Here is a 17,655-nt window from a genome sequence, read left to right as displayed (position 1 = left end):
AGCAATGCCTCATTCAAATATTTGCCCTATCAACTTTCGTGGTAGGATAGTGGCCTGCCATGGTGGTGACGGGGGATGGGGAATTATGGGTTCGTTTTCGGAGAGGAAGCCTGAGAAACAGCTAACACATCTTAGGAACATAGCAAGCACACAAATTACCTAATCTTGACACGAGGAGGCATTGAAACAAAAATAACAATATCGGGCTTTATAAGTCTGGTAATTGGAATGAGTACAATCTAAATCCCTTAATGAGGATCCATTGAAGAGCAAGTCTAGTCCCAGAAACCGCGATAATTCCAGCTCCGATAACTGATATTTAAGTTGCTGCAATTAAAAAGCTCGTAGTTGGACCTTGGGTTGGGTCAACCGGTCCGCCTTTTGTGTGCACCTGTTGGCTCGTCCCATCTACCGTCGATACGCTTTTGGCCTTAGTTGGCCAAGTCGTGCTTTCGATGTTGTTACTGTGAAGAAAGTAGAGTGCTAAGCAAGATCCCTTATTTTTTTTTTGTTAAAAAGATGTTTTTATTCAAATAGTAACCTAAAAAGCAAAATTAAATTGGCTCTAAGTTTTGTAAAAACCAAAATAACCACCACTATAAAGGATTTAATGCATACTTTAAAATGAGATACATTAACTGTATTGTTCTTTCATGTATTAACATGTGACATGTTGTACCACGTGATTATATTTAATTCCAATTCCATACGATCCTATTCCCAACTGCTCCAGGAAAAGAAAGAAATGGTGATGCAATTTTTACCATTTGTATATAGCCTGCCTAATTGTTTATTGGACTCCAGAGCAATGTCGTTTTCGGGATTTTGATTAAGATAATGTTAATTATTTTTCAAGTAACGACGTCCAATAATAAACATGGAAAAATAAATGTAAATAATTATTATTTGAAAGAGGGAAGAAAAAATTAATATGAAAATGGAGAACCGTACAACCACAGACCATGCATGCAATGCAAGTAGGATTCTTATTGCGAAAGCCACGTCACCTGAAATCCGGCATATCCTACTCTCCTGTGCTAGCTTAGTGGAAGAGATTTTTTAATATACCGGAAACACAGCTCGACATACCAACTGTAATAATACAAATGGTTGAAAACTTTAAAAAAAATAATTTCAACAATTTATTTTATAACACTTATTGTATTAAACCGTATTCCCAACATATCGAAAAATTTCTCGCGTAATGGGAACTGGACTGCTCGAAGTGGAGCCCAATGTTTTTAGAATGAGGTGTGTGTATCGCCTGTGGGCTCTCTTCTCATCATCCTAAAATCTGAAAAGGGGCCCATTATTCTAGAAGTATACGTATACATACATACGCATACGAAAAGAACATCACCCTCTTGTTAAAACATATTATTATGCTGTCAAATTATTAACTTAAGTTATGCCAATTCTCTTGTTTTAATATTTGGTGTCAGGTTAATGGATCTGACACAGTAACACGTCAAATATTTGAAATGGTACATACAACTCTAAGGATCTTGATCTGACTAAGGGCTCGTTTGTAAGTACTTTTAAAACGACCAAACATTATTTTGAAGAAAAATATTTCTAGGTTCTAAAAGCACTTAAAGTGCTTCTTGTAAGAAGTACCAATTATGTGTTTCTTGTAAGAAGCACTTCAAATGCTCTTCCAAGATCCACTTTAAGTGCTTACACAAGATTCACTTACATTTTTACTAAATATTGATTTTAAAAATATTTTTACAAAAATCAATTTCAGCCATTTTAAAAACAGTTTCAAAAGAAGTAAAAGCCTCTTAAAGTGAAATTCCTTTTATATATATGTGAGTGTCACCTCGTCAGCAATTGACAAATGGGGCAATACCTGAAAACGAGAAGAACTTAAGTACAGCTTAGATGCCTTTGTCGATACGTGAAAAAGTTAATTCATAATAATACTTAGTTGATTGCTTAAGATACCGTCACAGAAATATCCCCGAATAGAGTCCCCTCCTCCACAAGACGCTCCCTTGACTAAGACCGGTATCATCCTGCAATACAGATAAAATGGTGACAATATATCAGAAAAGCCAAGGGTGCTGGACAACAAATGTTGACAAAAATGGAATCCGCATTCTCTGAAAGATGGAAGAATTATTAAATGGGGGCAGGGAGGCACAGATAATTACATACATGTATATATAAAAGATTAGGTAACTTGGGGATTTGTTAATTTATGAATTAATGGGGTGGGTCTAGCCGGATTTGATGCATCAAGAAAGATGCCGATTGCATGGCCATGGACACTGTAAGCACTTATAGTTACGCACCTATGTTTTCAGCAAATTGACAGCTCTTTTCTGATGTCCCCACGTATAATTCTCATCATTCATATCATTCTTTTCCATTTAGATACACTGAAACATAACAGCATTTTCGATCGTTCAATATCAAACAACGTTTTGAAAAGCAAAGATGAAGCCAAGGCATTTCATGAATACCCCGCCTAGGAGAAAGGCTTAAGGCGTGAGGCAAAATCTTACGGGACCAAAAATTATTAATATATATTATATATATTTGTAATATAATCAATAATAGAGTCGAAATCAAACATTATGGTAGAATAATCAACAATCAAATAAAAAATTTCTTCACCGTCGGAGAGAAACCTAACCTTCAAAAAAAAAAAACGTAACAGCATTTTCGATCGTTCAATATCAAACAACGTTTTAAAAGGCAAAGATGAAGCCATTTTAAGAATACCCTGCCTAGGAGAAAGGCTTAAGACGTGAGGCAAAATCTCACGGAACCTAAAATTATTAATATATATAAGGAAAACTAATGAAAATTGACACACCCCGACCGAGATCAGGGCATGCTGGCCGTCACGCGAAGGTGACGTAGCCATGTGCGCGTGCGGAAGCTAAAGGTATAGTAATGTAAAAGTACGAATAATTAAAAACCTAATAGCATACAAAGTACTAGTGTATGTGAGACACAATTCAGAGCAAGTCTACAACAGTCCAAAGGAAAAGATACGACATATTTACACCCGAAGGTGACCCTACAATGGTGAATGTCTGTCAGAAATGCCGGGACGCCCTCTGGGATAAACCACCGAACTTGCTAGACCACTAGAACCTGGAGGGGCGCAAAAACAAAAGCGTGAGTGGGCAAAAACAAAGCTCTTTGAAAACTCTTTAGCAAAATACATTCTAACCCCTCGCCGTAAAACCTGTATACTTCCCAGAAAATGAACATATAAACGTATGTATAGATATGTCAATCATGCTCCATGATATGCCATTCATGCTCCATAATATGCCATTCTGAATCTCATAATCAAATATAAATGCTCAAACGTAATTCACATCAATAATATATAATCTAGCAGCCGGGAGTCACCTAACGTGACCTGTACGGCTGCATCTAGAGCTCCACTCTCAACTCAATAACTGAATCTGCACACGAGTCGGAACCACCTACTGTGGTCTGTACGACAGGCTGGGTGTAATGTATATATGTATGCTCTAGTGCTACGATCACGTGAAGCTGGGCGATAAATCGCGGGTCACCTACAAGTCGGAACCACCTAATGTGGTCTGTACGACAGGCTTGCACCTATCTTGGATCCAAGGCGAGCATGCGGTGCTGGTGAACATACACGTGAAGGCTGGGCCCTGGCCTCGGGCGGGAGCACTAACACCGGGGGTGCAGATTATGAGCTCTCTAAACCTCTCAAACCACCATTGCATACAAACATAAATACCACTTACCTGGCACTTACCTGTGCGTCCACCGCACCAAATACACATATATAAATGTATGCCGTTACTAATACATGCGATGATGAGTAAACAATATTCATATGATGCATGGCATAAAACAATTAACCTTTTCTATTTAATTTCTGGGAATTAATATGTATATAGGTATATACGGAAAACAAAAGCCCACTCACTGGTAATTAGAAGGGTCGTAGCCCCCCTGCCTCGAGTGTGTACGCTCGTCTTCGGAAAACGAATCACCTATACGCGACAAAGTTACGAAAACATTAATTTAAAAGCACCTAAGCAACTTCTCGTAATAACTTCTCATACATTGCTCAAATTGGACAATTGAATATACCAACGTGATCTACACAACCTCAGGATCACACCCATATTTTTAAAATAATTTTTGGACCACGCACGCGCCCCCACGCGCCTGAACAGGCACGGACCCACGCGCAGCCACGTGCACTGCACACTGACGGCGTCAACTGACGCCGTCAGGAATATTCCGTTAACTGACGGAATATTCCGTTAACTGACGCCGTCACTGCCGTTAGGAATATTCCGTTAAACTTAACGGAATATTCCCCTTCCTTCTCCGGCCAGTCGCCGTCGCCGGAAAACTGGGAATTTTTCAAGCTTTGTTTTCTCCTTCGTTTTTCAACCATTTTTCACGATCTTTATACCAAAATGAAGCTTAGGACTAGTAGAACAACGTTAGACTAGTTTTAAGGCCTAAAAATCAAGGAATCTCACCTGCAACAACGATCCAAGTTCGGCCAACTTCGAACCTAGCCTTCCCGACGTCCAAACTCGTCCAACGAAACACTCCCAAGCTCCTGGGAACCTCACAAACACAACTACAAGCTTAGAATCTCCTAAAACAAGCTAGATTAGGTTTGCATGAACAGTGTTCAAATTCGGCCATGGTGATATCAACGTGAAAACAACTATATCCTTACCTGAAAATGGCACCACTGGACTCCTCTCAGCTCCACGAACACGAGGGTGGTCTTGGTTTCTTGATTGGTGAAGGTTTGAGTATGTTTGTATGTGTGTCTGTGTGTTTGCAGAAGGAAGAAGAAGAAGAACTCGGGGAGAGTGAGAGAGAGAGAGAAAAGAGACAGGGAAGAGACAGGGAATGAGGGAATCCCGGGGGAGTGAGACGAGGTGTATGAGTGTGTGTGTGGTCCTACTACACCACACAACACAAAACTACACGTAAGTTTAACGAACTAGGGGGTAAAATTGTAATTTCAAATGTACGTTTCGGGACGGGCTGTTACAAAAATTGTTTGAAAACTTTAAGTTTTAACGATAAGGACAAAATAAAGGGTAAAATGAATAGTACCAGGATTAACTTTTTAGTATAAAAATGTGGTTTTTCGTTAAAGTTTTCATATATATATTTATAATATAATTAATAATAGAGTCGAAATCAAACATTATGTTAGAATAATCAACAATCAAATAAAAAATTTCTTCACCGTCGGAGAGAAACCTAACCTTGAAAAAAAAAAAGGCCCCAACTAATGCCTCATGCGTCTAGCGAGAGTAGCAAGTTTAAGCCTACTCTCGCTAGGCAGAGGCGTCTTTTCACTACCCCTCCCCGAAGGCCGGCTAGCTAGGCGCGCCTCAAAGGCTTGATTTTATCACACTGATATCAAATAATGCAGTTTTAGTATTTTCGCTTTTGAAAGACGGAAACGAGCAGTGAGAATATATATATCTAAGTGCCTGTCCTTGTCTTTGTCTCTCCTACGTATAGAGAGAGAGAGAGAGATCCGTGAGTGTGGAATTATTAAAGATGTTCTTGTTGTCTGCTAGAGATCATGGGAAGTAGGGTTTTTCAGTTTTGGTTTTTAGCGGAAGGTCAGCTGGCTACTGGTCTTTCTAACATGCATGTAGGGTTTACTTTCTGGGCACAATTTCATCATGCATATGACATAGCATTGAAGGGTCCGAATACTCCTGGCTCTTTTGAGTTTTGGCATATTTTTTTATGACTTCGGCCGGTTATGTTGCACCGACAGCTATCGATTTTGAAAACCGGTTCGACGTCCAACTAGATCAATTCAGTTACAAAACCAAAGAAATTAGGCAATTATACTGAATTTGTGGCAAACCAAGCGGGTCAATCTGGTCGGTTTGGGCTTTAGGGTTTCTTTCGACGATTTAATATTCTAAATTATTTTATTTTTATGATATATGAGTTTAATTAAGAGGAATGAACAAACTATTCTGATCAACTGATCGAATTCGGATATGCTTAAAATATTTAGGTTAAACTATAATGAAATTGGCATGACGACAAAATACATCTTAGTGTCAGATCAAGAAATATATTCGATATTCTTGTGTAAGAGAATAAATATTGATTGGCACTGTATCATGCTATGCAATTAGGAATCCGGATCCTCTTTGTGAGAATCCGGAGGATTCGTGAATCGTGTCCGTTCATCATACATCGTGCGGTCAGAAATTATTTTTAATATTTTTATTTAAAATTAAACACAAACTATACGTGATAAAAATTGATCGCTTGATTACGATGATCGAACACAATTTACGGATTTTCAAGATCCTCTCCAAAAGGATCCGGAAATGATCCTGTTGGTGCAAATAGTAGGTAGCTTTTTATGAGACAATGAACCAATCATTGGCCTATTTATGGCCAGAGCTTTCAATGGTGTATGGATGTTGTTTTTCCCACCTTTAACTTGATGGGTATTTTTAGAAGCCTAATTCACATGGCCAGATGCCCCAAAGATTTGCAGTTTTTAAGTAGTACTAAACATTGAGTGGTGCGAAAAATGAATGGTTACGGTTGAAAATAAAAGATTTAATAGTTGTGGAAATTAAATCTAACGACTAAAACACATGTAGCATTAACAAAGTTCTAAAAGGTGCTAGACGTTAGTCGGGCAGTGGGTAAGGGTCTAGTGCCTAGGTGGTTTTTTTAATTTAAATTAAATTTATTATATAACATATAAATAAATGTCTACTTATATTTTAAAAAATACATAATTGTATTGAATATATAAATTGCAAAATAAAATGTCAAGAATTATTAAGTATTAGAACATATGGAAAACATGAGGAACAAATATATAATGAGTGTTCATCCAAGTATTAAACAATTCTCTTACAATTTGTTAAAAAAATAAATTGCGAAATGAAAATTATCTATTTCCTGTCTACGTGAGAGTCGCGACCTAGGTGAGCTCAATGGGCGCCTATGCAGATCTAGGCACCTTTTCTTAATTTTCAAACGCCTAGGGTTTAATCGGGACGGTGGTCAGTCGTTTATTGCCTAGGTGAGGCATAAGTCGCGCAAGACAGAGACTTTTATTGACTCACAGAGGCATTTCAGCCTTCCTCTGACCACAAGTCTGGTTTTCACATCGGCAGCGGGTTTCAAACCTGAGACCTCCAGTTTTTAGTTTGAAGGAAACCTCGCAATCCGTTCTTTATCACTGGATCACCAGCTCATGGTTGTAGTGTTATTGATCGATGAGTTATAATATTGGTGATCTTACAACGACCGATAGAAGTTAGTTTCAACTTTTTTGGATGAATCTTCTGCATTTGCTTTCAAATAGTGCAGGTTAAAAAGTGTGGGTGGATACTTGTGGAGTTGTCTTCTTCTTTGATACGAGCGTTATTTTTCTGTAAGTAAATAATTTCATAAGAAAGAATTATTAACTTGCTGATATGAAATTTTGAGGCTTTGAAATATGTAAAGCAGAATTAAACCAAAATAAAAAAATAAAAAAATAAAAAATAAAAAGGAAGTCGTCGACAGCAGGGTTCGAACCTGCGCGGGCGAAGCCCAACAGATTTCAAGTCTGTCTCCTTAACCACTCGGACATATCGACTTCGGGTAAATGGTTTTCTAATTATTTAAAATATGTTAAAAGACCACATAAATTACAACCACATGGCATCACAAAAATCTGCGGTCAAAGGTAGAGGTGAATGATATATTTTTTTTTCCATTGCAGGAATAGAAATTCATATTGTAGTTCATCCTGAAAAAAAAAAAATTTCTTTATTTCTTCCTTCAACGTAAATGAAATTCACGGTAAACTATCCAATCCAACCCAATTCCGGGCACCAAACGAGACGAAAACTGTAACAATTAAGTTCTTTTTATTTTGTTTTAGGTCAGAAAAATCAGGTTGAAAAGAAACAGAATGAAGGGGCACTGCAGAAGGCAAATTTCATAAAACGAAAAAACCAACTTCCTACCCTTTACAAACTCTTCTGTATCTGTATCTTTTTGGAGCTAAACTATTTGAACAGTGACCCAGAAAAACAGGAGGACAGATTCCACCATATAGCAGGAATGAGTTTGGCACTGTCTCCTCCATTGATCCAGTCACCGTTCTCGCTAGAAAGTTTACACGCTATGGATGAGCATACCGCACATTGATCCTCCGCTGAATCGGGGTCCTACAAGAAGGGCAATCCTTCATTCCTTGTTTCTTGTGAAGCTCATTGCAATCTGCACAAACAACCTGATGTGCACACGGAAGGAACACCACCGACATCTCCTCAGATAGGCACATCACACACTCACGGTCCTGTCTCAAATCCGGGGAATTCCTTACCTTCTTGGAGCTTGCAGCGTTTTGGTTTCCCTTTGTTGCCAGCCCACCTTTTCTGTCTGACGGGGAACCTCCAAAGCTTCCGGCAGCGCCCCTTCTTAGTGCTGCAATTCTTGAGGAGTCGGACTTCAACTTAAGTTCTGATAACTTGCTCTCAACTTTTCTAATGTCTTCCATATACTCCCGCATATCATATTCTGCGCTCAGTTTGATCCCGTCCTCCTCCAATTTTGTCAAAGCTTCACATTGTTCTCTTTCTTTTCTTATGGAGTCAGCCTGCGCAAGTATTTTCTCCTTTTCTATCTTCTCACTTTTCCATCTAGCCTGTAAAATTTAGTAATACTAGTGAGAAATAACAACCAGAACAGCAATGTATATTACCAAATATGCAACGGGCCATAAAATTATACCAGCACAAAATTGACTAGAAGAAAGCTAGTATTACACGTGTGTTTGCCTGTACTAAATTTTCTTTATTTCTTCATTCTGAAAAACTAGCTTCCTTATTAATTATTATGCTCAGTGAGAACAAATGTTGACTTAGCAGCACGGCAAGCAAACAATTTTCTGAAAAACAAGGCCCCACGATTCTTGTCATGAATTTATGCCCTTGTTCACCTGTTCACAAAACATAATCTTGAAAGGTAACTGTTATATCTACATGTTGAAGTTGCATACCTCGATTTGATGATGGACATTTTTTGCCTTGCCTAAATCCTGTTGCAGTTGAGCCACCTTCTTCTTTCCTGTCTCAAGCTCTTCCTGCAATGCGCTCCTCAGCCCCTCCCATACCTGGGCCCTTTTCAGTTCCTTCTGCTCCCTCTCTAATGCTTCCTGGTTACGTGCAACGGACTCTACAGCCATTCTTTTGGCAGCAGTCAATTCCTCTTTCAGAGTGGAATTCTCCAACTCAAGCCTACAGATTTTAGAGGTAGCTTTCTCAACCTGGTCAGTTGCATTACTTAATGCATTCTTTAACTCAGAGATTCTCTTCACCGTGTTCTCCTCCAACATTTGTTTCTCCTTTTTAAATTTCTCTGCTTCTGCCTTCTCTTGCCTCAGTATTTTAAGTTCAGGTCGTTCCTTACCAAGCCTATGCGAAACCTGCATGACCTTCTCATTGGCCCAATTAGTCCAGCTTTCTAGTTCATTGTGCAGCTCCTCCAGCCGAGGAACTAGATTCAAAATCAGCTCATCCCTTTCATCTTGCGCGACATACTTTCCTAGGGACTTGTCATATGGGATGCCAGCACAGTAATCAAGAGGAACAAGATCCTTCAGCTGAGGAACTGCCTTCAAAAACAGCTCATCAATCTCATCTCTTGGGATATCCTTTCCTAGAGACTTGTCATCACATGGCAAACCAGCACAGCAATCATGATTCTTGGGGGATGCCGGGGTCTTAGCCTTAGGTCCAGATTTCTTTTCCAAACAAGACTTCTGGGAAAGCTTGGGATCTGCGGGTCGCAAGTAAGATATAGGTAATGTTACTGTGCCACCAGTTGCTAGCGAAGCAGATGAAATCTTGGTTGAAGCATGATGTCTTCCATCAGAAGAAGGGATGGTGGCTCCAGCTTTGGCACTTGACTTTGAGGATGCAACTGTTGCTTGTTCATCGGGAATTTCAGGAGGAGGCTTTAGCCTCTTCTCTAGAACAAAACCACCAATCGTGACTTTCCCTGATTTGAAGCCTCCTCTTTTCTCATAAGCGCTGTAATTTCGATCCATATGGACGGACTTCTTCCGAAGTGCTGCTAATTCTTTCTTGGTGCGCCCCTTTAGAGCTCCTGACTTTTCTTCAGAGGTAGATGTCTGAGATATTGATTGGACATTTTCACCAGTGAATCCTAAGCATTTTTCCAGACTATCTAGCATAGATGACAAACTATCTTTCTCAGAAGTTACCTCTTCGGGTGCATGAGAATGTTTACGGAAACTTCCAAATTTGAGTGCTTCAGGAGGATTCTTTTGAGCATGGGCAGGTGGTGGCTTTGAGGGATTTGCTTCGTCTGCCTTTGAGCTTAATTGGGGAGAAGAAGAATCAGAGGATTCTTCAAAACCAAGAGCACTAAATGGATCCCCTTCCGATGTACAGGCTAGCAAAATGTTCAAGTCACATATCAGCAGCCACCACATTGCTTCGGCAACTGATAACGATGGCCTGACCTCCCTAACCACACTGATCATTTCTAGCATTGTGTATTCCACCAGGTGCTGCAAATTAAAAAACTGATCATTTGAGGCATCAACATCTTTCTCTTTCTTAAGAAACTCCAGAGTATCACTAACAATACTTTCTAGAGGGTCTTTACCACCAATGTAAAGGCCGCCTCTCGAAACAGCCTTTTCAGCAACCTCCTCACTGTACCCATGTTCAGCTACCTGCTTAATTGCACTCCGGAAAATTGCTTGCAAATAAGACAGCAATAGTTCTTCAAGCTGGCACACAATTGGGTCATCCCAATCTGCACACTCAAAATCTCCCACTTCCACTTCTTCTTTGGGCTGAACCACCCCAGCCTCTGCTGACTCATTGTCACTCAATTTTTGGCATTCCTCCAAAGGTAATTCACTCTGAGGGGTTACAGTTAGGGGTGAACCGGGTTTAGTTGCATTCTCTGGAGAAGGGTCAGCTAATTTTCTCTTGTTCTTACTTCCTTTTCCAAAGGATGCCCCTCGGCCTTTCCGGGTACCACTGTTGACCATTTTTTTCTTACTACGAACAACAAGAACTAACTCCTCAGTATTTTCACCGGTCCCTTCTAAATCAATTAACCCTACACGACCCAACCAACAAAACAAATAAATAAACAAAAACTGAGAATCTTGACCAAAAACAATAATAAATAATTTGTCAAAAGAGAAATGTGCAATCATATTCCAAAAAATTTCACAATTAATCCCTAAAATTTAAATTCTTCGATTTATCAAATAAATAATCACAAGCAAGATATGCATTCCTCCTTCTTCAAGTTCAATTAAAAATTAACACGAAATACTATCAAATTTCATACCTCTCAGCTACTAAGACAGAACAAATAGGTACAGGAAGCACTTCACCTAAAAGCACTTAAATCGTACGAAAGTTGGAGAACAAACAGATTAACCGCACAACCCAGTTAGCTAAACCCAGCAGAAATCAAACAACGCATGCAGCCACACAAGTCCAACTACTGAAATACCAAAACATCACCGACAACCCATTTCTCCAAAAGCATCAGAAACTCGATGCCCAATTCACAAAACCCACCAAAATTTGATCCCGGTGGGTGCAAAATCTCTAACGTACACAGCAAAAGTAAGAACCCATATGAAAAAAAAATTGGAACTTTATACCCAAAATCGAAGAGGCGTACCGGGCGAGCGCTGCGGTTTTTGGGTCGCCGGAAAAAAGCAGCAGCGTAACGATAAAGACGAGGACAAAGTTGGGGGCGAGTGGCGAGGAGAGAGAGAGAGAGAGAGAGTGAGGGAGAGAATGAGCTTCTGTTGTGAACAAGCGTTTGGGGTTTTGGGGATTTTTACTTTTTTTGGTCAAACGGAGTTGGTTTGGCATGGAGTATGGCGGAGTCACATAACCAAATAAAATTTGATCCTTAGCTTTTGCACATGGCATCTTTAGGCCCAATTTTTGCTTTTTATATGGAATAAGTTATAAAATACAGACCCTATGTTAATTAGGGTAGCGATTTTTACACACACATATTTTTTTATTTTGCACATTCGTTTTTGTGCGTTAATTTTCTTTTGATTGTCAAATACCAACTTACATATGTCAATTAACTCAACTCAATCATTTCCCTTCATAATAGTTCGCTTCATGCGTTATCTTAATCAGTCAATTCATGTATTTTAATATGTAAATTATTGATTTCCCCTACAGTTATTACAACTTGTAATTTAATATATGAAATTCATAAATATATTAATTAAGGGGTAGTTGAGATCGTATTGGTTTTGTAACATCCCACGTCGCCCAGGGGAGTGATCCTTAAGTGTATATTCCCATCCCTACCTAGCACGAGGCATTTTGGGAGTTCACTGGCTTCGGGTTCCGTAGGAACTCCGAAGTTAAGCGAGAAGGGAGCTAGAGCAATCCCATGATGAGTGACCCACTGAGAAGTTGCTCGTGAGTTCCCAAAAACAAAACCGTGAGGGAATGGTAAGCCCAAAGCGGACAATATCGTGCTACGGTGGTGGAGCGTGCCCGGGAAGTGATCCGTCCCGGACGGGGATGTGACAGGTTTCTTCTCTTTTTTATATGTAACTTTTTTATTCATGACTTTACGAATTAAATTGTATTAAAATAAACAAATATGTTAATGGATGGCTTGGACTTTCACTAACTTGTTGAATGGGAAAACCACATTCAATGTCAATTTTATAATTAGGTACATGCACTAGTAACATTTTATAATTAAGTATAGGCAATGAGTTTTGGTTGCTTCATAAGTAACATGGATTCATAAAACAACAAATATGAAGGCCAACACTAAATTTTGGATAATCAAATCATGATTAGTTTATAGTTCTTTTATTCATCCTAATATAATAAAACGAAACGCTAAATTCAAGGTCGAGAATCTCTATTGTACATAAAAGATCCATATAGTTAAACGGAAACCCATTTAAGTGTGGATATGTGTTCATTGTGGTAGTGAGTAATGTTTGTGCTTGTGGTGGCGACAATGATGATATATGGAGTATTCATGGGCACCAATCTTCAAAATTTTAGGTTTTGAGGGACCAAATGAACTTAATTTACAGTAAGCATAAGCAAAAACACAAATTTCAAAAGTTAACATTTTTGGTAAATGTTAGGTTTTGAGGGACCAAATGAACTTAATTTAGAGTAAGCATAAGCAAAAACACAAATTTGGAGAGTTAACATTTTTGCTAATTTTTCACATCCATGTATATCGAGATACAAATTTGGAAAAATTAAATGCTATGGAGGCTAAATTTTAAATTATATTTCGTAAATTAAATGATGTGATTGTTTATGATTAGATTATTACTTAAATGTTAATTAATGTGTTTATTTCAAATTAATAACATATTATTTAGTCTACAAATTCGATGTACATGGCATTACCCGAATAATTAAAAGGAATCCCCATTATACACTTTTGGATAATGATCATTTAAGGATAGTAATTGCTGGTTTTTACTTTTTGATTTATTTTGTATATTGTTTTAATTGTAGAGATTAAAAAAATAATTCTTGTAATTATGATTTTGGAAAATAATCTCTATTAAGTCCAAATGAAGCAAATCATTTTTTGATGTGGGTGCATTTACAAAAGAAATGAATTATCGCATGTTGTCTAATATACTAGTGGATAGAATGTTTAATTTATACTCATATGTCCCGAGTTCGATAAAAAAAAAAAAAAAAAAGATTGTTATCCTTTAAAATTCAAATTGACACACCGTTTGATACAAGGCAACATTTGGTTTTTAATAAATGATATTATTTAAACTAAAAGGATGAGAAATCAGGTTAAGCCTCATAATGTGCTAATAACAATGTGATTCAAATTCGCATTTAGTGAAAATCAAACTTAATACCTTTCACTTACAAATGAAGATGAATATCACTAAACCGTACTATATAGTATGAGGCAACGTTTCTTGTGTCATAATTCATTGAATTATTATTATTTTTAATTTTTAATTTTTAATTTTTAATACAAGATGTAGACATTTAAAGGGTAAACCGTCATTCGGGTCCAAATATAAACGGAGGAAACGAATTGAGCGCATATGGTGTCATCCTCCTCCTCCGGCTGTTCGGCAAGATTCAGAAAAAGAGAGAATTTTTCAGCGGCCGGCGAAGCACTAAATGGACGGCCGAGAAGCGACTAAAACGTCGTCGTCCAAGGTATGAATAGAATCCTCGATCCAATATTTTCACCCATGTCAATATTTCATCTGATTTTCGTTCGCTGCCGGTGAAATTTTAAAATCGTGGTCTGTTTGGTTGCCAAGAAAACGCGGGAAAATGTAAGAAACTGAGAAGAAAATAAAGGGTCTTTTGTTTTTTCATTTATATTAGTAATTTGGGAGCTGAAAGAACATAAATTTAAACTGATTCCAGCTTAATGTGATTGCATTTCCAGATTCGTTTGTGCTTGAATTTTCTTTTCATCGGAACCCAGATGGAAAATCTTTCGAAATCGAGCTCGAAAAGGCTCTGCATGTCATTGGAAATTGCTCATCGGAATTGGGTTTCTGAGTTTTTGAAGAATAATTAACTGAGGATTTAGTGCTAATTGACCCAATTCACATTAATTTTTTAATGTCAGTAAAATGTTAAAATTTAGCAAAGATAGAATTATGGAACTTTTGTTATGGGGGATGGATTATCATATAATCTTAGATCTTAAATTTTGAAACTTTTTCGAAGCATGCGCGTAATTTATGTGTTAAATGTGCTTCTTCAATTTAATGGTAAGTGGTGAGCAATGTGTTGTTGTTTTAACTGCATAAATGTTGTTGAAAGTGTTTAGCTCAGAGAGTCGGCAAGATTCTTAAGAAGTTCAGTTTGGAGTAACTGTGATTATTGCACGATAAGATGGATTATATCTACACTCATGCCAGGGAGCCTGTAGCAATTAGCGTAGCATGAAAGTGGGGTTGGTGTTGGAGTAACTACGATTATTGCACGATGAATGCTCATATCGAGAAGCCTTAGGGCTCATTTGAAAGTGATTTTAAATTGACTGAAAGCGCTTTTAGAGAAATGTTATTGGGTTACAAAAGTACTAAGTGCTTTCTGCAAGAAGTATCAATTATGTGCTTCTTTCAGGAAGCACTTTTAAGTGCTTTTCCGGGATTACTTTCATTTTTACTGAGGAAAAACATTTTTAGCAAAAGCGCTTTCAGCTATTTTAAAAGCATTTTCAAACGAGCTCTGGCATAACATTGAACTGGGGTTGGGATACATTGCACACTTTCTATTGTGTTCTTATAATTGTATGCTATTTGGTACATATGCTTCTTTTAGGATTTTGAATTTCATTTCAATGAGTAGTTTGATGAAATGCTATTGTTGGGTTTTGCATTCGGTAGTGATTTGGAGGACTAAATCTTTGAATGTGCTAAATCCATTTGGATTCTCTTGACAGAAACCAAATATAGCGACAAGTTCGATTGATGTATATGCTGCACAATGTGCAGAATGCAAGAAATGGCGAGTGATTCATTCAGAAGAAGAGTTTGAGGAAATCAGGAGCAAAATCAGTACGCAACCCTTTTATTGCAACAAGAAATCTGGTGTGACTTGTGACGATGTTGCCGATATTGAGTACAACGCTACTAGGACCTGGGTCATTGATAAGCCTGACCTTCCGAAGACCCCAGAAGGTTTCAAGAGACACTTGGTGGTTAGAAAAGATTATTCCAAACTGGATGCGTATTATATTACACCCACGGGGAAAAGATTGAGATCACAAAATCAGGTGGCAGCGTTTTTAAAAGAAAACCCCATGTTTGAAGGCATATCCGCTTCAGATTTCGACTTTGCAGCCCCAAAGGTAATGGAAGACACCGTTCCTGAGATTTTTGGTAAAAAGGGTTCTGATAGCAGCCACAAAAAAATTAAAACGAAAAAGAATGAGGATCAAAGTGCTGATATCGCTGGTGAAGAAGATGTTGAGTAGCTCATGTTGAAAGATCACCGGAGAAAATTTTGTTGGGAGGTTTTGCTTTGTGCAGAAATGATGTCTCTTGTCCGTCCTGATAGCGCGTTGAAATTTTGATACACTCCAGCCCCGCTCATGCTGGAATTCTGTTGTACTTCAGCTGCTAGGTTATTCGGATAAATGTCTTCGGTCTATTTCTGAAAAGGATCCGAAAATGATACTCGCGGAGTTGTATTTCTTGGGTTTCCATCGTGTTTTGTTACTTTGGTACTGTTTTATGTAGGAAAATCAGTCGAAATGCCCCTATTCGGCTTTTAGATTTTTCGTGTATTCATTTTCGTTTCAAGAGATTCAAGTGATATATAGTCTTTGTGTTACAAGGAGAAGTAACAAAAGTTTACTGAAAAATCTTGTTCTGTCAATACTGTCGTATGGTTTTTTTCTCGAAATCGTATTGAAGTATACTTTGTGTACGGGCAACCACTAAACCCTCTGCGATTAGGCGAACTGTGCTAAAAATGAAGAACAAGCACGACTGCCGGTGTTTTCCATGGCCGGTTTTCGTGTATTTGAGAAGCATGTGTGGTGACCTGTAAATCTTCACCAGTGTATTACAGGACCTCTTCAACTCGGAGCTCACCTTCTGCTCCTGCAGCATATGTATCTTCACAAATGGTTATCAACCTATAGTCCTATACACCAAGAAGTATCATACAAAACCCATGGCAGACAAACCCGTCATGGGCTGTTCGAAAGTGCTTTTAGAATGGTTAAAAAAGCTTGTAAAAGTGATTCTAGGTTATTAAAGATTTCAAAATGCTTCTAGTAAAATCGCTTCTAATAAAAGGAAGGATAAGTTTTAATAGAAAAGTATACTTGGCCCGGTTCTCTTAGCGATTTGATTCACATTCCTCTTCTATACAAAATCAGAATTTGACATGTACGTAGATCTTTTTCTTTTTGTGTGAATTGTTATGTGTATAACGTTTTAGACTTAATTTATGAGTTAATCAAGAATTAGCCAATCCTTTATTTTTAAGGAAAACTAATGAAAATGGCTTGAAAATTTTGAGTTTTAATGGTAAGGACAAAATAAAGGGTAAAGTGAATAGTACCAAGATTGACTTTTTAGTGTAAAAATGTAGTTTTTCATTAAAGTGAATAGTAGCGTAAACCTTTCGTTAAGCAAATATTGTGTGCTTGTTTAATATTTCCTTATGAACGTATGCGAACCGCACCCAGGCATACCCAATGTATTATTGTGCACGTGCCAATATACTTGCTCACTAGACTTTTTTCGTAATTTTATTTAAAATATATATATATGTTGTACGTCTTTTCTCCATGTAATTTCAATGGAGAGAAAAAAAAAAAAATAAAAGATGTTTTGTTTTGAATAATATATGACATACATTTCGGATATTTATGTCCGGAGTTTATAGATTGAGTGATCCAAACCGTTTAAGAGAGAAATAGATTCAGACCGTTTAAGTTTTTAAGTTTTTGTGAAGTGAGTCAGTGTCATAGTAAGATGAGTTAATGAGAACCGTATGATTGAAATTGAGTGGTTTGAATCTTTCAATCTGCAAGCTCCAGACACAGATCCGAAGCGAAGCTCAATCACTCTGTACCAATAGCAAATGGTCCATTCTATACAATTGA

The 17,655-nt window shown here is 37.8% G+C and overlaps 2 protein-coding genes and 1 non-coding gene across 6 annotated transcripts; 1 reads left to right on the top strand and 2 right to left on the bottom strand.

Moving 5' to 3' along the window:
• Positions 1-7,536: 7,536 nt before the first annotated feature.
• On the bottom strand, positions 7,537-7,618 carry TRNAS-UGA. Its single transcript has one exon. It is a non-coding gene; the product is annotated as a tRNA-Ser (tRNA).
• A 255-nt stretch (positions 7,619-7,873) lies between these two features.
• Positions 7,874-11,930, bottom strand: LOC125478541 (putative E3 ubiquitin-protein ligase RF298). 4 transcript variants are annotated; one of them, XM_048586794.1, is made up of 4 exons: positions 11,687-11,930; positions 10,256-11,127; positions 9,029-10,162; positions 7,874-8,674 (listed from the first exon to the last, which is right to left on the bottom strand). In XM_048586794.1, exons 1-4 carry the CDS (start codon positions 11,901-11,903, stop codon positions 8,150-8,152), a joined length of 2,748 nt encoding a protein of 915 aa, XP_048442751.1. In that variant the 5' UTR covers positions 11,904-11,930; the 3' UTR covers positions 7,874-8,149. The 4 variants fall into 4 exon arrangements, with proteins under 4 accessions (XP_048442751.1, XP_048442750.1, XP_048442752.1 ...); XM_048586793.1 differs by having other exon boundaries at positions 9,029-11,127; XM_048586795.1 differs by having other exon boundaries at positions 9,029-11,127; positions 11,707-11,834.
• A 2,169-nt stretch (positions 11,931-14,099) lies between these two features.
• On the top strand, positions 14,100-16,411 carry LOC125478585 (methyl-CpG-binding domain-containing protein 4-like). Its single transcript, XM_048586889.1, has 2 exons — positions 14,100-14,231; positions 15,478-16,411. The coding sequence occupies exons 1-2, from the start codon at positions 14,193-14,195 to the stop codon at positions 16,009-16,011; spliced, it is 573 nt and encodes a 190-aa protein (XP_048442846.1). The 5' UTR covers positions 14,100-14,192; the 3' UTR covers positions 16,012-16,411.
• Positions 16,412-17,655: the final 1,244 nt, after the last annotated feature.

The sequence above is a fragment of a genome, unplaced genomic scaffold, assembly GCF_019419815.1.
Source record: "Pyrus x bretschneideri cultivar Hongxiangsu unplaced genomic scaffold, Pyrus_bretschneideri_v1 Contig25, whole genome shotgun sequence".
NCBI lineage: Eukaryota > Viridiplantae > Streptophyta > Magnoliopsida > Rosales > Rosaceae > Pyrus > Pyrus x bretschneideri.
The sequence above is the reverse complement of the archived record's forward strand: the minus strand, read 5'-3'. Positions and strand labels throughout refer to the sequence as shown.

Coding starts and splice junctions, on each gene's coding strand:
- LOC125478541 (XM_048586793.1), bottom strand. CDS start 11,903: ATGCCAAACCAACTCCGTTTGACCAAAAAAAGTAAAAATCCCCAAAAC. Junction 11,128..11,686: donor GTACGCCTCTTCGATTTTGG/GTATAAAGTTCC, acceptor TGGGTCGTGTAG/GGTTAATTGATTTAGAAGGG. Junction 8,675..9,028: donor ATGTCCATCATCAAATCGAG/GTATGCAACTTC, acceptor TAAATTTTACAG/GCTAGATGGAAAAGTGAGAA.
- LOC125478585 (XM_048586889.1), top strand. CDS start 14,193: ATGGACGGCCGAGAAGCGACTAAAACGTCGTCGTCCAAG. Junction 14,232..15,477: donor CTAAAACGTCGTCGTCCAAG/GTATGAATAGAA, acceptor TTCTCTTGACAG/AAACCAAATATAGCGACAAG.